At 44.3% G+C, this 22,639-nt stretch overlaps 1 protein-coding gene across 5 annotated transcripts in view; it reads right to left on the bottom strand.

Moving 5' to 3' along the window:
* Positions 1-22,639, bottom strand: part of llgl1 (LLGL scribble cell polarity complex component 1) — a 90,839-nt gene that overhangs the window by 24,668 nt on the left and 43,532 nt on the right. For 4 of the 5 annotated variants that reach the window (XM_072481236.1, XM_072481234.1, XM_072481239.1 and 1 more), the window contains 8 exons: positions 13,591-13,753; positions 10,944-11,076; positions 9,113-9,167; positions 8,368-8,522; positions 7,341-7,558; positions 6,831-6,898; positions 3,213-3,366; positions 586-690 (listed from right to left, as the gene is read on the bottom strand). In XM_072481236.1, the coding sequence (XP_072337337.1) occupies positions 586-690; positions 3,213-3,366; positions 6,831-6,898; positions 7,341-7,558; positions 8,368-8,522; positions 9,113-9,167; positions 10,944-11,076; positions 13,591-13,753 (1,051 nt within the window). The remainder of the gene's footprint in view (positions 1-585; positions 691-3,212; positions 3,367-6,830; positions 6,899-7,340; positions 7,559-8,367; positions 8,523-9,112; positions 9,168-10,943; positions 11,077-13,590; positions 13,754-22,639) is intronic. The other variant, XM_072481235.1, reaches the window with a different exon arrangement.

A 22,639-nucleotide genomic window follows, 5' to 3' on the forward strand; every position in this document is an offset into this window, starting at 1 on the left:
GATGGCTATGTCAGCACCAAGCACTCCATTCTGGTGCGCAATGGGTTAGACTGGCGGAAGCCAAGAATTCATTTGTGGCAGCACACCAACTCTAGCAAGGCAACAGGTTCAATATCCTCAAAACAGTCAACCCGTGATCTTGGGTACGGTTATCATTAGGAGCCAGTTATAAGGCATAGGGTCAGAGGAATTAATTTGAGGCAATCTTGCAGCTTGAGGGGACTCTTTCAATCCATTAGTCTGGGCTGGATTAGCACACCAGTTTTAAGAAATGAGAATTAGAACCAGCAATTATTTTTCATATTTTCACCCCTCAATACAAATTATCCACAGGTTAATTCCAATTTTTCCAATCATTAGGAATCACTGATTCTCCAATTTTTCATCCTTCTCATGTTTGGATTCTTGGCCAATGACACTCACATCAGACGCAATGGGCCTGATCGTAACCCATTCAAAGCCCACTTCACAAAGTTAAAATCAGATCCAATGAGTCAATGGACTAGCCAGCTCACTTCCCAACCTACGTGGCTCCAACTTGGCAGCTTATAAAAAAAGAGGAAAACAAGTTAGATAAACGAGTACCTGTCCTGCTGTGCCTGCAACCACCAGCTGGCTGCTGTATTTACAGAGGGATATCTTCTGGATTCCCAGCCTGGGATCATCACTATAGGGATCAAAGCAGCCAACCTGCAAGAGGACAGATATCATAGCTTAAACAATACTGAACTTGCCCAGAGACTTGGTTCAGGGGTGCGGAGAGGTTACTCACATACTCAATTATCCTTTTGTGATTTGCATAGCAGAAGATTCAAACTTTCATTAAAAGCAAAGGAGATTTCAGAATCTAATTTTATATACAGCAATAGTATCAATTTCACGATGACATCTGATCTGGTTACAGAAGAAGGGCAGAAATAAAGTGCTCTTTGACAAATTTCCCCAAATCATCAGCAACATTCTAGATCTGTCCTACACCAGAATTACCAGAGCCTCAACTGGTTTTATAACCAAATTTATAGGTTTGATCCAAGGGATTAGCCACTTCTCCGTGATCCTGCCCTCAAGCACTTTGCAAATCCAGATTTAACTGATGTACTGTTGAACTACAAGATTACATTGAGCATCTCTGCTGATTTTAACAAGTTTCAATTGGTTTTTGATTCATGTCTCACAATGGAGTCACGAGGTGTGAGTCAATCTTATAAAGGTCCACAGGAACACTGTGCAATGCAGAAAAATATGTATTCAGCTGGAGGATATTTCTAATATACCACCCAGACTAATCACATTTTCTTGCTCACTCTCCATTGGGTAAAATATTAACGGCAATCTAATTCTAACCTCTTCTTCCCCAGCCCCCCACCAAACTCCCACTTGCTCCCAACTGATCGACAGACTAAAGAGACGTCTGGTCACAATACTGACCTCGGGGAGATGCACCAACATGCCCTATTGGGGGGACACTTGTGATGAATGTAGGAATTTCATATATATTTCATTATATGTATTTGGTGCAGTAAGGGTTAAAAGCCTGAGTTAGTGTGTGTGCCTGCTGCAGTAATGTTTTTTAAAATCTTGCTTTGAAAGATAGCCAGGCATTGTGCCTACAAAGAAAAAGATTAAAGCATTGGAAAAGTTGGAGAGGCGGACACTGGCCAGGCTGGCTGGTGTGGAGGGGCAGCACGGTAGCACAGTGGTTAGCACAACTGCTTCACAGCTCCAGGGTCCCAGGTTCGATTCCGGCTTGGGTCACTGTCTGTGCGGAGTCTGCACATCCTCCCTGTGTGTGCGTGGGTTTCATCCGGGTGCTCCGGTTTCCTCCCACAGTCCAAAGATGTGCAGGTAAGGTGGATTGGCCATGCTAAATTTTCCAATGCTAAGTGTCCAAAATTGCCCTCAAGTGTTGGGTGGGGTTACTGGGTTATGGGGATAGGGTGGAGGTGTGGACCTTGGGTAGGGTGCTCTTTTCAAGAGCCGGTGCAGACTCGATGGGCCGAATGGCCTCCTTCGGCACTGTAAAGTCTATGAAAGAGAGGGGGCAGCGCCAGCCGATGGCACCCCTGGCATCAGACAGGTGCCAGGGCGAGAGGTGCAGAAAATGGGACATGCAGGGCCACCATGTAGCCTGGTGGACCTTGTTGGGCACGGGTACACACCATGCCAACATGTCGGCCTCTCACCCCCTGCAGACAATGGATACGGGAATTCGACCAGCAATGGTTGCCGCAGCCCTGGGGGATGCCCTGTGGCTGTATGAGCTGGAGCTGCTCGAGGAGGAGGAAGCTGCAGCAACAGAGTGTGCCACAGCAGAGAATGCTGCAGCAGAGCGTGCCGCAGAGGGACAGGAGGCAGCCGCCCAGGAGGGAGAGCCGAGGAGGAGGTGGAAGTGCCGAGAAGGCACCGCATGAACCGGTATCACCCGTCATTCGAGGACGTGCCGGACTGGGCACACCGAAGACTCCAGCTGAGCAGAGAGACAGTGCGACATATCTACAATGTGAAAGCACATCCAGCACCACCGGGGAGGACACCCTCTCCCAGTGGTCACTACGGTGACGGTCATCCTGACCTTCTACGCCATGGGGTCCATCCAGGTGCCAGGTGGGAGTCTCTCAGACCTCTGTGCACAGGCATATTTGTGCCATCACGGAGGCCCTAGATGCCCAGGCCATTCAATACATCCACTTCAATGTGGACCAAGCCCACTAGGATGCCCGAGCAGCGAGTTTGCCACTATCACCGACATGCCCCGGGTCCAGGGGGTGCTTGACAGGATGCATTCGCCCTTAGAGCACCTGGAGATTGCAGGCCGCTCTAAACAAACCAAAAGGGGTAGCACTCGATGAAGTACAGTTGATATGTGGCCATCAGCAATACATCATACACGTCTGCGCCCGATACCATTATATACTATATCCCTATGTGTGTGTGGAGTTACCCCTAGCACAAGGTTTCCTTTCCTCTCAGTCTTACAAATTAAATTAAATACTGGGGTTTCGGTCTGGTATCCTAGCATCTGTTGGATCTGGTCTGGGATCTAATACACTGCCCATCCAGGTCAGCTTCCTAAATACACTTTCTACACTATAGCATAAATATTGCATAGCAAGATTCCACTGCACATTAACGGACACTGCCCAGAGCATTAGACAGCGTTCACATCTGGCCTCGTGCACAGGGCCACCTGCTGCGGATCCAGAGAATGTTACCTTGCGGAATGGAGGCCACTCCTCTTCCCCAGACTGTGGAAAACTCTCACTGTGGTCTGCCTCGGTTTGGAAAATATTTGCCGTGGTCAGTTTATAAAGAGGTTTCAGCGACACACTGGATGCATCCCAGAACCGCACAGTCCCGTCTTCATGCCTGGAAGCAAAAGGATCAATGGGTAAATTGTGCTCTTATTTGATGGCTACACTGGTTGTTCATCACAAGATTTACCAAAAGAAATTGGCAATTACTTCTTTCTACTCTTGTCTATCACCACATCAGGTCAGACCAACACATGAAATACAGAAGGGCACACGTTTGCAATTCTTCAGGCATCGGATTTAAAACAAATGCCTGGCCCTTTCCCAAATGGAAGTGGCCGAGGAGAGTAGCTCATGGCCAGATCACAGCACTGACCCCACAGACAGAGCAACATTTAAAAAAATAACTTCTATACTTATTCAACCAGTTTTTTCCTCCTTTCAGTAAGTATAGTATTGGGCTCAGGCACAGCTCTGTAGGGGCTGAGGGGGTTCAGGGATCTCACACAGCCATTAAGTGTGCAAGTTGCTAGAGGGTAGACAAGCTATTTGACCACACAAAATATGCCACAGATCTCATCCCAACATCCACATGGGAGTAATGAAATGGCAATCAGAAGAGCATCCAAAAGGAGGATCCAAAAGTAATTTTGTGGAGATCAACCTGGGACCTTCTGCAGCAGAGTTACGACATCACCAATTTTACTGTCCAGTCAAAGGAGCATTTCAAATAGCACTTGATGCAGACAGTTCAGTATTGCACAGAGTGTGCACTGCACTGGCAGAAGTGCCACTTTCAGATGCAATATTAAACCAAGGTCCTGGCTGCTACTTCTAGCTAGTAAATAAGAGATCCACATGTTACTACGGTCCAGTGTTGTCCTGGTCAACAATAATCGGTTAACAGGGAGAGATCAGTTGGTTATTCATTTGTGTTTAGAGCCTTGCCATGGGAAAACCGACCGCCATATTTTGCTGCAGTTTTTACTCCATTTAAAAAGTACCTATAGAGCCAATTGCCATGTGATGAGATTTAAAAAATATATATTTTTTGAAATGATGTTGCTAAACAGGGGGGGGGGGGAAGAGACAGAGCGAGCGAGCGAGACAGCGAGTGAGCCAGAGAGCGAGCGAGCGAGCCAGAGAGCGCCCGAGCGACCGAGAGAGGCAGACCGAGCGAGAGAGAGAGAGAGAGAGAGGCAGACCGAGCGAGAGAGAGAGAGAGAGAGAGGCAGACCGAGCGAGAGAGAGAGAGAGAGAGAGAGAGAGAGAGGCAGACCGAGAGAGAGAGAGAGAGAGAGAGAGAGAGAGAGAGAGAGAGAGAGAGAGAGAGAGAGGCAGACCGAGCGAGAGAGAGAGAGAGAGAGAGAGAGAGAGAGAGAGGCAGACCGAGCGGAGAAAGAAAGAAAGAGACAGACCGAGCGGAGAAAGAAAGAAAGAAAGAAAGAAAGAAAGAAAGAAAGAGAGAGAGAGAGAGAGAGAGAGAGAGAGAGAGAGAGAGAGAGAGAGAGAGAGAGAGAGTGAGAGAGCCCAAGTCAGAGCGCCAGACAGAGAGAGACAGAGACAGCATTTGTAATGAGAAGTCATGGGGAGTTTGAATGGGAAGTAAGGGCGGTACGGTAGCACAGTGGTTAGCACAGTTGCTTCACAGCTCCAGGGTCCCAGGTTCGATTCCCGGCTTGGGTCACTGTCTGTGTGGAGTCTGCACGTGCTCCCAGTGTCTGCATGGGTTTCCTCCGGGTGCTCCAGTTTCCTCCCACAGTCCAAAGATGTGCAGGTTAGGTGGATTAGCCATGCTAAATTGCCCTAAAGTGTCCAAAAAGGTTAGATGTGGGCATAGATAGGGTGCTCTTTCCAAGGATCGGCACAGACTCCATGGGCCGAATGGACTCCTTCTGCACCCAAGAAAGAACAAAGCCTTAGACACCTGTTCCTTTGATTTGAGTCAGCCAGTCAGGTGTTTAGTTGATAGCTGGTTTCTGAACCATCTTTTGGAATTCCACATCAGAATGGAAGCATTTGGGAAGTCACAAACTGTGACAATTCCTCGACTTGGGTAATATTAAAAGATTTTTTAGAGTTAAAATCTAAGGGGGATTGCTGCCAAAAAGATAGTTTACTTGTGCACTTTTAACAGAGTTGAAGGGAGCGGAGGGTGATTGTTCCGTAGGAGTGTTTAACTGTGTAACCTAAATGCCAATTTTCTTTCCCCTTTTTAATAAAATTTTTAACATTTTAAAGTTCTACCGGTGTTACTGCTTTTGGTGTCAGTGGCTCTTCCTTCTCAGCTTCACAAATAAAAAGATTTAGATCAGTGAGAAAGGCCATACTTTGGGGTATGGCTTTCTCAGCAACATCTGCTATGGTCATAACAGTAGATAGAACTCAAAGAAGTACTACATAGCGGTTCCATTATAAAAATTCAGAATTTCCTTCGGTTTTCCCATGCATCCACTGCAGTGCCAATAATCCCTCAAGCAACTTGTGAATTAGTGTTGGCCCAGTTTATTCAGAATTTTGCATTCTAGTCAAAGCTCATTTCTGGTTCTGCCCCTCAGGTGTGCAGCTAGTTACGTAAAGGTTGGTTTTCACTATAGAACAGAAATATTTAATGTTTGCTCCAAAATGACATTAAATAATTGCAGCAGCCAAAGGACTTTGAAAATAATTTGCATTGCTCATGCAGTATGGCTTTGCTTCAAAGGAAGACGGAACAAGCAATTTCAACTGCTAACGCACAGGAAATACTCTACAATCTGGTGTTCAGATAATCAGCCCTGGCTCAGCAGGTAGCACTCATCTCCGAGTCCGCAGGTTGCAGGTTCAAGTCCCACTTTATTTCAGTTCGAAAATTAGGCTGCCCTCCAGTGTAGTACTGAGAAAGTGATGCACTGATGGGGGTATACCTGTTGAACCAAAGTCTTGCTGCTCTCAGGATCACATGGCCTTCAAAGAGCCATGTCAATAGTTACCCCTCATTTAACATCAGCAAAACATATAATTAGGTAATTATATTACTGTTTGTGGGAGCTTATCTGAAGTATGGCAGCCAATTTGAACATGTTACAACAATGATGACACTTAACTGGTTGTAAAGTGCTTTGGAACATCTTAAAATCATGAAAGGCATTATATGTGCAAGTGTCTTTCCGTCTTCCCCCCACTTAAGCATAGGCAAGTAATTCCCAGAGTCCAACACTGGGGCATTTTTCCCTCCAATCCTTTTAATAACGACAGACTCGTTCACTGCAGGTCAAGGTTACAATTAGCTTTAGTTCTCTACGGTTTAGAGGGGTACTAACCGGAGAGCATTTCTGCTCATCACCAAATCCTATTGGATCTTGCAAGTGCCCATGATGGTACAGCCTCTCACTCCCCACGTGCTTATAAAAGGGTAGCCAGAGGCAAGGTCAGCATCTTCATAGCTCCAGGAAGGAAGTGGAGGGGGGAGAAAATTACGCACAAATGGAGAAGACCGAGACAAACAAAGCAGAGCTGAAACAATACCGGTTTGCTTTATTCAAGGATATTAATAGCAATTCTCAAATCGGAGAGAAATAGTATTGGAAATTCTCTTACCCAGTTAAAAGCAGTCCCTTATGGACAGGTTCTGGAGCCAGATTCTTCCCACCATTAATTGGCCACTCCTAAAAAAAATATATAGATTAGTATTAAAAACACTTACTGTATCACCAAGCCTACAAGTAGCTGACTGAAGGCAAAATGGCAGACTTCAGATTTGTGCAGGTTTAAGAGGCAATTCAATGAACCACACAAAAATACCTAACATTCTGTAATCCCAAGACCTAAAAGAATGGAATGACATTTAACCATAAACCAGCAAAACTTCCCCATTGGCAGCCTAGTACCATTGCTCCAAATCTTTCAGTATTCTATGCACATTTGTGAGAAATCCATCATAGCTGCCTCCAGGTGCCATTTGCAAAATCTAATAACTTCCAACAAGAAAATATGTTGGGTTGCAGTAATTGGTTTTGGTAGAGAGTGCTCCAAATTATCTTTGGACATGCAATAGGATAATAAAACGTCTGTGCAGTGTCCAAATGGCCGTCTGCTTCAGTTACTCACCATTGTTGAATGCGGAGGGTTCTGCTGCTTCCCTGCACAGATGATTCTCTCCCAAAGCTTGATTGGGATATTGGAAATGTGATAGGAACACGTGATGGCAGAGGAATGAAGTGGTGCGAGGTATGGAGAGGTAATGGTAGGCCAGCCTGGGGTCTGTAGGTCCACTGCCACCAGCTCTTCCTCCACCAGCACAAGAAGGGCTCTGGGGTTGTCATACTCTGCTCAAGGGGAAAAAAGCTTCAAAAATCACTCTCTGCATTGGTAGGAAATACAGCAAGACAAATGACGAATCACTAACATTTTACCACTCATTTTGATTAACTACTTCCCAGGACAAATTAACACATTGAAACTTCAATAGACTTCCAGCTTTGCCCAAGAACCTGGCATACAAATGACGTTAACCTAGAATTTCTATGGGAAATAAATTTCTATGGGAAATATACAAGTGCAACTGTAATTCATATTAAAATGAACAATGCAATGAGTCTTTCCTTTCAATTGAAGACACTGCTTTCCCAGGCCAGCCGCAAACAATATTCTTGAATATAGCTTCTGTTTTCAGTCTCCCTCCTGCTCACATTGAATTTTCATTGTCGTGCTAATTCCATTCCGACAATGTCAGAACGTCACACTGGCCTGGGGAGCACATGTATGCTTTCCATTCATCCTCACGCTCCACTGCAGAACATGGAAATATACAGCCCAAAATGCCACGGCAGGAAAATAACCAACACCACTCCCAAGATTCCAACTCATTTAGTGCAGCACAATCCATCACTAGCTCAATTCCCTTCTGCCCCAAAATATTTGATTTGATTTATTGTCACATGTACCGAAGTACAGTGAAAAGTATTTTTCTGCAGCAAAGGGACCGTACACAGTATGTACATTGTAACAAAAACGGTGAGAAGAGATATAAGGGAAGGGTCTGGGTGAGCGGGCTCGCAGAGAATCACCATGCTCCAGCACCATCTTGGATCATGGGCACCGAGCACCAAACTACATCCAAGTAAAAGACCATTACCTTGCTCAGGGTCTATATCATGTACCGTGAAGAAGTCTATCACTCGTGAGGTGAAGTCTAGTGTTACTTGGAGCTTGCCCTGCATTATGGTGATGCAGTGCCTGTCCCCATAGCTGGCTCTTGGCATTCCACCGCTGAAGATTACAAAAGGGCTCCTAGAGAGAAACAAATACAAAAGGATGTCATTGGGCATCTCCCAAACAGACCGCCAGTATAACAACACACTCCCATCTGCTGCACAAAGCATGGAACAGGGCCAAATCAGGATTGTTCCTTCTGCAGACCACTCAGTTTCTGCTACCATCTATGGTGAGCTAGCTAGGACAGTGGGGGTGGAAACTTGCAAGGGTTGCTCACGTTTGCACAGCAACTCCTTCCAGAAACTATGCAAAAGTGCATTTTTGGCATGAGATTTAATTGGGATGCTCCACCCAGGTATTGCCTGGTCTCATGCAAGAAGGATAACCCAATGGACAGGTGAAGGAGCTATGGCACCAGACAGCATGAACTAACCCCTACAGGACAATAGCAGGTAAAGGGGAAGAACAAAAAAACATTTATTCAGCTGCATAAAGCCAGAATTGGTCAGCACAAGCATGACTTGCCAAAGAAAATATTCATGTTGGCACACTGCCACAGAATGAATGTGCATCCATCTAGTTGCTTTCCAGTCTTTAGGAAGTGGAGGCAATGAAAGTGTGCAAAAGAACGTGTGTCACTGTGGGACTTTAAAAAAGGTACTTACCCGGTTTCTGATGTTCGCCAAAGAATTTTGTTGATGGCTTTGCAAGGGAACGGACCTGAGGGAGAAAAGAAAAAAATTTACTTTTGTAAAATATGCCAAAAATGGCATTCTATTGATCATCTAGTTGTGGAATCATCTCCAGTGAGACAAAATTCTTGCAATAGCACTTTCATAGTTCTCAGAATAAGGGTCAAGTAGTATTGCATCAAAAGGTACTTCAATTCACTGATTTTGTATCCTGGCTCATGTCCCTTCCCCTGCAATCAGCAGGGGAGAGGGGGAGGAACTCAGCTTTGGGTCTATCAGAATTATTGTACTGCGGAGCTCAGTTTGTTTGCAGTTACAGGCTGTGCAGCCCACCCACAATGAGGCTAGACACAGATCTGAGAGACAGGGAATTACTCAGTGTTTTTTTAAAATATGTAGAAGAAGGTTCACCAGAGGCAAGAATATGAAGAAATAGAAGCAGTGACTAAGTGGTGCTAAATTAGACTTACAAAAGGACCACCTTCAAAGATTGAAAGACAACAATTTCAAAGATTGCACAACTTTGTGCACTGGAAAATAACAGATGTGCATGTACTGGGAGTTTAGGAAAACAAAGGAAGTTCAGTAAAAGCACTATTACAGTCACCCAGTTCCATTTAGATATATTGGTGGAGGGGTGGGTACAAATATATGCAACTAAGGAACAGAAGTGCTGAGCTTAGCAGAGTAGAAATGTTACTTTGCAAGAAAATTGGAAGCCATTATTCAAATTAGCAAAAAAGGTTTTCTACATTCGAGTATTTGATCCACTGGGAACCCTATCACAACAGAACAGAGAATGAAACATAAGCAATGAAGCAGTCCATGGAGATTTTAATACTTGGAATTCACTGGGAAAGCTGAAGAAATTAGCATTGTTCCCTTGTGGCCCTCATCTCGCTGCTTTCCAGCTGTACAGTCCCAAGTGTTGAGAACACAACACATTTCATTAACACCTTCCACAGGCACCAAACCACCAAAAACAATTCTCCCCCATGTGTGCACACTCCCACCCAAACAAATCTTGATTGCATTAGCAGGCTTTTCAAACACAAAACGGTACTCATGTTTTTAAAACTGGAAAAAAAAGTAAGCTATGCAAAAGGTGAGGGAGCTTAACCAAATGAGCAAATCAGAAAGTTGTAGGAAAGTGCTGCTGCGTTTCTTTTCTGTAAAGGTATGTACGTGTGCAAGTTAGTAGGGAAAGTAGTTTTGTTTAAAAATTAGACTTTTGGACAAAGTGACCAGTTTCTTTGCCAAAAACACTGCCTATCCCAGGACACTATTCGACTTCTAGTGCCTATTTTAGCAAACTAGTTGCTTTTTCAAAACAGTATTTTGCTTCCCACCAAGCTGGCAGCTGCAATTAACTACACAATACATTGAGCTTAACCAGCCTGAAACAAGGAATTGTCAAGTGGATAGGAATCATGCTTTCACTACTCATCTTGTTTCCAAGAAACGGTTTCCTCGCATCAGTTTTCTGCCTCCCCCAACAGCTCATCTGCCCAGGACTGTGAATCATTCACCCATTCCTGTGTGGAGCAGGGCCCAGGGAGTGGCAGCATTTCCCATTGCGGATCTGGGGACTATTTAAAACTTGCTATACCTCCTCCTAATCAGCCTCAATCAGAAAAGATTGAAAACCAGTTCATGCAGTCATTAATGCAAGACCTCAGGTAATCGGTGTATGATTCATTCAAATCTGGAATTCTACAATGGATTTGAAACAACCGATTCCCCCATAAACTGGACTTTCACAACATGCAACATATGAATACTGTACTTATGCTGACATACTTACCATAAGGGATGGAGGAGGTGAGGGGTTGGGTTTTGCACCTTGCACTGTTCACTGGCCACACCATGTAGCCTCCATCACTGTGAGAGCTGACAAATGTCCTGCTGCTCCTCTCCCAGCTTATGCTCTCAAGCTGCTATAGAATAACAATCCCATCATTAACCAGCATTAAGAATTTCACAACACTGCGCCAACTGAATCAATACAGAGGAAAAATACACCAAGAAACCAAGTCATATAGCAACAATCTCAGGTTTGCTGCCCGCTCTTTGCCAAGTTACCTCAACTCAGCCATAACATTATAAAGCACAGTGGGGTTCAGTAGTCGCAGGGTGGTGGGAAAAGTGAAAGAAGAAATCAAGGCAAAAAAAAAAAAAAAAAGGATCCTACTCTCCATTTATGTTACTGGGCTGGGCCTCCAAGGGAAGAGGCATTGTTACATGATTAGTTAAACAGCTCAAGTAGATGAGTGCAAGGAAGATAATGAAGTTTAAGATCCAACTAGAAAAGGGAAGTCAATACATAAAACCTAGACCAGTTTGGAAAAGGGCAGATTTTCAAAGGTTGGATGGACGAACCAGATGGAAAAAAGGACATTAGGGCATTAGCTGCATTTTTTAAAAGACTGCAAAAAAAAAAAAAAAAAAAAAGTACAAATGGTACCCATCAAAAAGGAAACGACTCAGATTTAAGATGCCATAAATAGAAAACAATGGAGATTGAAGGTGACTGTGTATAGACAATATGAACATAACAATGAGAGAGAAAGAGAAGTTAAAAATACAAGGATCATCAAGAGGGAGGTGATTATTGTGGTGATATACATCACTAAGTACACAAAGGGTTAATGTACATACACTACACCTAGCTAGACACTAGAAGGAGCACCAGAGACATGACAGACATTCAACCAATAGGTCAGCAAGATAGGACACGACCAATGGGCATTCACGATACACAGAGGTGACACTACCACAGGGGGGCATTACACCAACCCACATACAAGGACACAGCACACATGATCTTCCTCTTTCCAGTGGAGACACCGAGTACAGAAACAGGGTTGACTGAACATCACACCCACCACGTGGATTGTAGTAGACTGGTTCGTCAAAAATTTGATTGGAGGCAAATCCTGAACTGATCAAGGGCATGGGAACAATCCAATGAAGAATGAAAAGGACTAGGTAGTTTGGCTAAAGAACAATGTGTCAGGGCCTGATCTAACACCCCGAGGAACATGAGAACATGAAGCACAAAAACTGCCCAGGGCCCACAGAAGGTATTCTGGGCTTGAAAATGTGAATGGATGCAAAAATGGGTGTGGCCAATGTAGTACTTCCCCTTTTAAAAAAAAAAAAGAGCTGCATCATTGCCATCTTTAAGAACTGGGTTAATGTACCAGATTGTTCCTTCATTCTTCAACTTGCATTTTCATACTGCTTTCGTACAGTAAATTGTTCCATAGTGCTTCACAGGGTTTATCAGACCAAAATTGACCAAAAAAAGGGACATTAGGGCAGATGGCCAAAAGCTTCAGAAACAGGTTGGTTTCTGCTCCATACAACTGAAAACACAAACAGTTAACATCATAGGTCAATGGTCTTTCATCCCCAGAACATTAGAAATGTAATAGGTATTAAAACTAGTTTAGAGGCAGGAAAGTAATAGGGTGGAGGGTAGGAGTGCTTAAATGACAAGAGGGAGGATGCCACAAGACAAAATGGGGTGGTACTAGAGTGAGCAAACAGTTTATGTTAAAAGTGCTATGCAAGCACTTTTGCTTCAAAGCCAGGATCCCAGGTTCGATTCCCACTTGGGTCACTGTGCTGAGTCTGCATGTTCTCCCAGTGTCCGTGTGGGTTTCCTCCAGGTGCTCCAGTTTCCTCCCACAAGTCCCGAAAGACGCACTGATTAGGTGAATTGGACATTCTGAATTCTCCTTCAGTCTACCTGAACAGGTGGCAGAATGTGGCGACTAGGGGCTTTTCGTAATAACTTCATTGCAATGTTAATGTAAGCCTACTTGTGTCAATAATAAAGATTATTAAATGCACATTGATGTTGTTCACAGACTGTGGAAGGAATAGGATTGCAAACTGATGTATTCTGAAGTTAGATGTATTCTGAAGTTTGACCACAAGACCAGCACCCAACCATCTGATCCTTGCACGTCAACACTTGGAAAAAGAACAGAATCTGCATCTGAAACATCTTTTTTAATAACCATCTGATTATTTTTCTTTATTAACTAATGAGTTTTTTCCCCAGGGTTGCTCACGGTTTCCATGAGATTAATCAATAAGTCTGCTTGAAGTTTAAGGAGAAGAGTTCAAGGAGTGGAGAACCAGATCTATATAGTCAGACGATTCTAGGGAGGTGGCAAGGCCATGGAGGGATTTGAAATAGATGATTTAAAAAAAAAAAAAAACATGAAGACTTTGCTGGACCAGAAGCCATGTAGGTCAATGAATACTGGAGTGGATGGGGAAGAAAGACTTAGTTAAAGTTCACAAAATATTGCAGATAGTCAGACAAAAATCAGGTTGATCACCATCTACAACTACATGGTCTACTCAGTAACTATTCAAAGATCAAGAACCATCTAATGTAGAACACAGATTCTTAGTGATGGCTCTGTTGCATGTACCTGGTTGCCTAGAAACAGGTCCTCCACGGAGTGTGTTGCCTGTCCCCACAGGAGCACCAGGCCTCGGCTGTAGCCAATCAGAATCTTATCTGGATCAGTTGGATGTTCCTGGAGCGACTCAACTGGTCCCAGCGCTTTTCCACACTTGTAATCGTCTGGAACACTAACAGCCATCAGAAGATTAAAACCAACCCAACAAATGAATAAACAAACATGACCTAGACATTTGCAGCGTTACAGGTGATTACATTTTGGGTTTAACAATTCTTAGTCATATATTTCATACATCAAGACAAAAACTAGTTTATACAAATAGTACTTGCAAACCATAAAAGGCCAGGGCTAACGACCGCAAGTGTTTAGACTAGGACACACGCACGCATGTGCGCACGCAACAAAATTTCACATCCCACCACAACAGCTGATGGGAAATTTTATTTCAATGAATTATAAGCTGGATGACCTAATGATCATGAAATTACCAGATTGGCTATAAAAACCCAGCAGATTCACTTTATGTCCTTCAGGAAGGAACTTCGCCATTCTTATTGAATATGGCTTTCAGGTTATTCATGAAGATCCTGCCTTCTGAACCTTGTCCCTCGCCTGAGGTGTCGTGATCCTCAGCTTAAAATCACTACCCGTCAGCTCTCCCTCTCAAAAAGGGGAATAGGTTTGTTTCAAATCACTAGCTTTCGGAGCACTGCTCCTTCCTCAGGTGAAATTTCATCTGAGGAAGGAGCAGTGCTTCGAAAGAGTGATTTGAAACAAACCTGTTGGACTTTAACCTGGTGTTGTAAGACTTCTTACTGTGTTCACCCCAGTCCAACACAGGCAATCTCCACATCAAAAGGGGAAAGCAGCCTATGGTCATCTGGAACTATGGCAACTTTACATGTTGATTGCAGACATACAATGTCCTCTAAATGGCCTAGCCATTTATGCTTCAGAGAGTTGAAGCATAAAACCAGAAAAACTACCAGCATCAACCCAAGCACTGAAAATTATAAAGGCACATTTGACCCTGTAAAGCCCTCCTCACTAACATTTGGGGACTTGTGCTGAGAGGTGTCCCACAGACTAGCCAAACAACTCATTGTACACACACTGAATCACCTGAACAATCAATGACCCAGATTCCTCTGATACGAGATCCAGAGACCAATAATTGTTATTGAGATTAAGACTTTTACTGCTAAAAACAAAAGGCTACATATTTACTGAGAGCTTGGTGTAACAAACGTGGCGTGGGTTTATGTTGACACTAAAATACAGCAGACACCCCATTAACCAATTACTACACCCAAAAACTCCTAGTATATCTACAACTTGGAGCTCGGTCTCCATGGCAACCAAATTGTATGGTTCCACTTCTAGGCAGAGATCATCATGACCATCATCCCCATTCCAGGGCATTCAGTTTTCAATTTAAAAAAAGTTTAAAAGGCTAGCATTGATCACTCTCATTACTATTTCTGGGTGTGTACTGTCCATGGTTAGAACAGACCCCACAAAGAGTGGTAGAACCAGTTGGAGGCAATGGTCCTTAAAAGTACACGAAAGGCTGCCATCCTTAGTTTAGGTCAGTGGGCGACACAGCTGGTTTGTGATGCAGAACAAGGCCAGCTGCACGGGTTCAATTTCCATACCAGCTGAGAATTCTGAATTCTCCCCCAGTGCACCCGAACAGGCGCCGGAATGTGGCGACTGGGGGATTTTCACATTGCAGTGTTAATGTAAGCCTACTTGTGACAATGAAGATTATCCAAGGTAGAACTCATCGATTGACCCACCGTGAACTTGACCTTAGGAGGTATAGCAACTGAATCAAGTCACCTAGCCATGCTGAGGCACTAGGTGGCATCACCTTTCTCCAACTCAGCAGAATCCATCGCTGAGAAATCAAGAGGCGAATGCACCCATCCTCAACTCCGGTTGGTCAGACACCCGAAATATAGCTACTAATGGACAGGACTCGAAATCAACATTTAGGATTGACAATGTGATGAAGACCGACCCCAAAAATCCAATTTGGGACAGGACCAGAACATGTGTGGTTTGCATGCCCCATCGAACTCTGCTCACACACATCTTCAACCTCACAAAAAAAATTGACTCATTCTGGCCTTGGTGAGGTGCACCCTGAACACCAACTAGAGTTGGATCAAGCTCAACTTCACAGTACGACATAGCATTCACCCTCTGGAGGGACTCACTCCACGCCTCCTCCTCCAAAATGGGTCCCAGCTCCTCCTCCCAACTTGCTTTCACCTATTGCACCAATCAGAGGAGTTCTCCCCATCCTTGTGAAACTCGTTATGAGCCATTCCCCCCCCCCCCCCCCCCCCCCCCCCCCCCCCCACAAAAATACTTGGGTAGTAAAACTGGGAGGCATCGAAATAACAAGAATCACAGCACGATTTAATCTTAATGCATTTACCCCGATCCTCCAGTGACAATGGAAGGCAGTCCCACCCCTTGGGATCCGCTCCCAATTTTGAGCCACCTGGACCCCTAGATGCCTGAAACTAGTCCCAGCCAGATGGGAACGCAGCTTCCCCCCCAACGCAGCACATCCCCCCAGAGGGCTAACCACAAAGTACTTGCTCTTCCCTGAGAAGGAGCTGAACCTCTTCAATATGCCCATGATTTCCCCCAAAACTGGCCCAGGAACCCTTGCGTACAGTAAGAGGTCATCCGCATACTGGGACAGTGTTCCTGGGCTCAATTCCAGCCTGAGGTGACTGCGTGGGGCTTGCGTGTTCAGTGTCTTGAGAGAGTTTCCTCTGGGTGTTCTGGTTTCCTCCCACAGTCCAAAGATGTGGTTAGGTGGATTGGCCATGCTAAAATTGCCCCTTGTCCAGAGATGTGCAGGTTAGGTGGGGTTAAGACAATAGGGCAGGGGAGTGGACCTAGGTAGAGTGCTCTTTCAGGGGGTTGGTGCAGACTCTATGGGCCGAATGGCCTCCTTCTGCAGTATAGGGATTCTATTAGTCATAAGCTCCTCTCCAGTCATCAAGTACAATGCTGCCCCACTTCAAGGACTGTCTTTGAAGCACTGTGCATCAGCTGCCACTAGATTCACAGTTGAGGAGTTGTAGGAAACATTCTTTCCAGTGTTGATGACATTGTTATTCTTGAGAAACACCATCCAGTATGTAGAGGATTTTACCTATTAGCATGTGGTAGTCAGAGCTCAGGGATCCCAAAAACAATAGATCAGTTCAAAGTTCCGCAGTCGTGCTACGTCCCATTGTGAATAGTGATGGACAATTAAATAGACGATTCAGCTTGACAAACATCCCCATCTGCTATATGCACTGATACAGTAATGATAACTGAAAACTTGTAATCCAAAACTAACTCTATCCCTGGCCAAGCTATTTCAGTACAGCCAAAACACAGGCATTGACTCAATGTGGAAAACTGCCTGGATACTGCCCCATCAGTTTTCTCCCAGTGATGGAAGGGGTCATTGACAGTGCCATCAAGCAGCACTTACTCAGCAATAACGGCTCAGTTTGGGTTCCACCAGTATCATGCAACTCCAGTCCAAATATGGACAAAAAATGCATCAAGACAACATTTGTTCAAATGCAGCATCATTAAGCTCTCTCAATATTGACGCCCAAGGGAATCCGGGGTGGTGGTGGTGTGTGTGTGGGGTGGGGGGGGGGGGGGGGGGGGGGAGAGAAGAAGGAAGAGGGAGACACAGACAGAGCGACAGACAGACACAGAGAGAGAGGAAGGAAGAGATTATGCTGGCTCGAGTGTATCTAGCACCAGGTAAGCTGGTTGCGAATGCTGGAGGTCAATCATCTCAGCCCCAGGACACCATTGCAGGATCGCCTCACAGCAATCTTTAGCTCTAATGACTTTCCCTCTATCATAAAGTCAGAAGTGGGAATGTTCACTGCTGATGGCCATGTATAACTACTCCGACTCCAAAACAGCCAGTGTTCATATGCAGCATGACCCGGAAGGGGCGACAAACCAATCAGTGCCAGAGTGAGGGAGGGAGACCAAGCTAGTGGCCAATATCACAGTGAAGCTGTGGGACGAGGCAATCACAAAAGTAAGCCGCTAATGTGGAAAAGGAATTCCCTTTCAAATTTAGGAAGAGTTTTGCTGCAGTTTCTCAATAAATTTCTGCACAGCCTCATTATCCCTCTAACTCCAGAACACACAGATAAACATCCTGACATCAAGCACAAACCTCAGCTTTTTTTGGTAAAGTGTTTATTTGGCAGCAATTTACATAAATCAAGTAGATTAAAGATTGTGGTCAAAGGATGCCAGAAAACAATTACAACACCAATTGACATTACATGCAACTTACAAACACTGATTTTGGACACATGTAATGTGACAGCCATGGTCAGAATCACAACACTGGTTCATCCAGCTACTCCAAATGTGGTGTGTCAAAAGCATTCACAGATCACGTCTTTGAAGCGGTGCACAAATTAGCATTACAAGACAAGGATATTACAAGACAGGGATATTACATATCCAGTACAAGACAAAGTTTTTTGGCAGTGTAAATGAGTCAGTTCTTGCCATCACTTTCCCATTCAGGGAAATATTGCAACAGTTGGGGAAAATCACTCCACATCCCAAAATTCAGGTCTGCTCCAAAGATCATGGCTCAGTTTTGGATGCATGAGCCTGAGTGAGGGTCAATAGCTTGTATAAATGTTAGTGAAGTATAGGACAAGGGTCAAGCTCAGTTCCAACCACCAAATAACCAGAAATAAGCACTATGATCAAACCCCCTCAAACCCAGAGGCAGCAAGACAAACACCACTGCCTTCCAGACATTGACCAGCAGCCCAGATCAGCATTCCAGCAATGACTCACATCCTTACGCAGTTGCACCATTGAGAAACCAGAGATTAACTATTTGAAGATTCCCAGAATGCATAATATCTGGGGGATAACTCACAATCGTCCACTGGGCTCCAGGCACTGACCTGAAGGCTGTGCCCCGAACCAGAGAAAAGGGGCTGCAGCCCAGCATTCGGTCCTGTTCATTCCCTTGCAAGTGTGAATTGTGGGTAAGTTGGTAGCTCTCCTGACTCAAGACTGTAGGTTCAAGTTCCACTCTAGAGATTGGAGTACAAAATTCTAGACAACACTCGTGCGTGCTGCATCGTTGGAGGTGCCCCCTTAAACCAAGATACCACCTGCCCCCTCAGATGGATGCAAAATGATCCCTGGCACTATTTTGAACAAGATGTAGTGTGTGGGTGAGGGTGGAAACAGCAATAACAAAGCCAAATTATAACATTGCTGTTTCTGGAAGCTGGCCATCTGCAATTTGGCTGCTGCATTTCCTACATTAAAACCGTAGCCATATTTCAGAGTACTTCATTGGCTGTAAAGCACTTTGGAAAGTTCAGAGTTTGTGAAAAGTAATATATAAATTAAAAGTTTTTTAAAAAACCTTGAGGATAATTTTCCACATTTAATGCTAAGCAAGTCTTAACTAGTCTAGATTAAGTTTGCAGTACCAGTTTATTTTCTTGTATTCATGGGTTTGCCCATCTTGAGTGATCCAAGTTCCAAATTCCAATGGGGTTTGGTCCTTGGGCTTTGCAGGAGAAATGCAAGCAGCTCAATGAGTTGGTTGACAATCTGGAATTCTCGACCCCTGAAGCCTGTTGAAATTGGGGATTCATCAAATTTAAAAACCGAAATTGATGGATTTTTGTTAGGCATGAGGATCAAGAGTTACAGAACTGTGGGTGAGTACGTTAAGGTATGAAACAGATTAATAATCTAATGACATGTTGAATAATCTACTACTACTGCTCTGTGAAGAAATTTCTCCCAAAATCTGTATGACGAAAGGGGAAATACCATAATTCAGTCAGATTACAAACTGTGGCATCGTGATTTTTAATTTTAAAAAGCTGCTTCATATCAATGCTCCGTATTTACAACTTAAAATTGACCTTCGGCACAAACACAAAATTCTCCTCCAATCATAGAACAAGTAGCATAATGGATAAGGAATTGGTCACTAAACAGAAAAGAATAGGGATTAAAATTAGTTATTCAGACTGGCAAAAGGCAGCATCTAGTGTTTCACAAATTGGTGGTTCAACTGCAGATGTTCGCCATTTACATACTCAATCAAAAGCACAATTTCACCATTGACAGCAAAGCAGGGAGTCTAATTAATACAAAAGGAACTGCAATAATTTACAGAAGTTAATGAATTTGCAGATTTGTTGTGATTGACCAGATGAACTTCAATATAAAGTAGTAAATTTGGAAGGGAGATTAAGAAGGGCACATGCTCCTTGGAAAATAAGTGTCTAAATGGGGTCAGGAAGCAGGGGGGTACAGCTATACAAAATTAAAAAGTAGCAGCACAGGTAAAGACGACAATTAAAAAGTAAACAAAACAAAAAAAACGTGGGGTTCATTTCCAGAGGAAAAAACAGAAAAGCTGATGGATTACATTCAATCTGCAGAGAACTTTAGTCAGACTTCGCTTTTGAATTACCTTGCACAGCCATATTATAAAAACTTTAAGAGGCGCTATCGAAGTTGGAACAGACTATAGCACATTTCTTTAGAAAGCAGAAGACCGAGGTGGAAACTGATAGAGGACTTCTAAGAATATCAGATTATCAAAGGGTTCGATAGGGTACACATGGAGAAGATGTCACCACTTGCAGTTGACATCTTCTTTTATATGTCAGGTTCAACATGTATGCAAACATCCAGCTCTACTTCACCACATCTCAATTCTCCAGGTCTTGATATTGTCAGACTGTGTTGTCAGGCATCCAGTGCTGGATAAGCAGAACTTCCATCCAGTTAAATACTGGGAAGACCAAAGCCACATTCCCTAGCCACTGACTCCATCCACCTCCTTCGCAAAAGGTATGAAACTGAACAAGAACATTTACAATTGCGATGTTATCTTTAATCCTGATGGAAGCTGCCATCTACATTTCTGTGCCATCAAGACGGTCTATTTCCATCTTCCTAACATGGCCTGACTTTGCCCTCTACTGCTCACTCTTTTCTTATGCCTTTGTTACTTCTGGACTGGACTATTCCACCACACTCCTGATCAGCCTCTCCATACTTAAGAGCTCATCCAAAACCTTTGCCACCTGTAATCTCACATCAGGTCCTAATCACCATCATCCCTGTGCCTGCTCAACTCCAATGGCTCCTACAAAAGCCATCCTCATTTTCAAATCCCTCTACCTCTGCCATCATTAACCTCCTCCAACTTGATAATCTTCAGATATCTGCACTCCTCCAATTGCAGTCTCTTGCGCGGTGCAGATTTTAATCATGACCTGCTTTCAGCTACTGGAGATGCGAGTTCGGGATTGCATCCCTAAACCTTTCCAACTCTCATCCTTTAAAACCTGCCCTAAAAGCTTTGACCATCTTCCCTAATATTTTGGAATTCTGTTGAATGTTTGATAACATCACTGTGAAGCACTTGGAATATTTTACCAATTTAAGGCACTGTATAAAAATGCAAGTGGTTTATTATACATTAGAAAGTCTCAATTTTCTTTGGTGCTTCTGAGATAATATGGTGCCACTGTGACACTTTCACCCACTTGAACACAGTTCTGGCTGGTGCCCATTCAGAGTTAACCTGACTAATTCTTGGGATTTGTTGGTGTAAAGACAGGCAGCCGTTCATCAGGCAAATTCTAGGGCTGCTAGGAATCAGCATCAGGTGGCCCTGTGCAGGTACTGAGGGACAGCTTCTTTTGCATTTACAGAGCCCATTCAGGGTAAAAGAAAACAGAACAAATGGAAATGGGAGCCAGCCCAATTCAACTCAGCCATCAGCTCGGACAGAATCTGGAACACCAGTGGATCTAATTTGGGGGGATTTTAGGAATCAGATGAATAATAAATGTAATCCACAGCAGTACACAGACAATACAATTGCTGGTCAAATGCTTTACTTGCCCAGTAGGTTACTGGTAAGCTGGGGATCATAGAATCAACAGTGCAGAAGGAGGCCATTCAGCCCATCGAGTCTGCACCGGCTCTTGGAAAGAGCACCCCCTACCCAAACCCACACCTCTACCCTATCCCCATAACCCAGTAACCCCACCCAACACGAAGGGCAATTTTGGACACGAAGGACAATTTAGCATGGCCAATCCACCTAACCTGCACATCTTTGGACTGTGGGAAGAAACCGGAGCACCCGGAGGAAACCCACGCAGACACGGGGAGAACGTGCAGACTCCGCTCAGACAGTGACCCAAGCCGGAATCGAACCTGGGACCCTGGAGCGGTGAAGCAATTGTGCTAACCACAATGCAACCGTGCTGCCATCCTTTTTTTCTGAATTGAGTGTAACAAGTTATTTTTTTCCAATTGAGGGGGAATTTAGCACAGCCAATCCACCTAACCTCCACATCAATGGGTTGTAGGAGTGAAATCCACGCAGGCACGGGGAGAATGTGCAAACTCCACACAAGGGACCCAGGGCCGGGATTGAATCCGGGTCCTCAGTGCCATAGGCAGTGCTAACCACTGCGCCACCTGCTGCCCTGGGAAGATTCCATCCCAATCATACTCTTGTGGAAGCCCACTACCTGGATATTCTCACAAGCCCGCCCCCCCCCCCCCCCCCCCCCAAGCTTAAAATAAATTCTTGGCAAGTACAATTGAATTGCTGAAGTGTGATTCATTTACTGACAGTCACTGGGAATTTTGCCAGGGTTCTTTGCCTCACTGAAGATCAAAACATTTGGGACAATTGCAAAACACACAGCACTGAAGGTGCCAGAATAATAAACCTCAAAGCATGAACACAACATTGTACACTGAGCATTAACGGCAGATGCTATCCTGGTGTTTGATCCAGTGCAATGTTCCATACCAAGTAATGTTTGGCCCTTGAAGGGCTCAATTTCATAATCAATTCAAGAGACTTGGATAGGAAGCCCCATCATACAACACAAGGTGATAGATAACAGAGAAAAGCATGCAGCATGGACAGGGCAAAAGGTACTCAATCAGTCTCAATGGTAGATTTAATGCTCTC

Source organism: Scyliorhinus torazame, chromosome 17 (assembly GCF_047496885.1).
Source record: "Scyliorhinus torazame isolate Kashiwa2021f chromosome 17, sScyTor2.1, whole genome shotgun sequence".
NCBI lineage: Eukaryota > Metazoa > Chordata > Chondrichthyes > Carcharhiniformes > Scyliorhinidae > Scyliorhinus > Scyliorhinus torazame.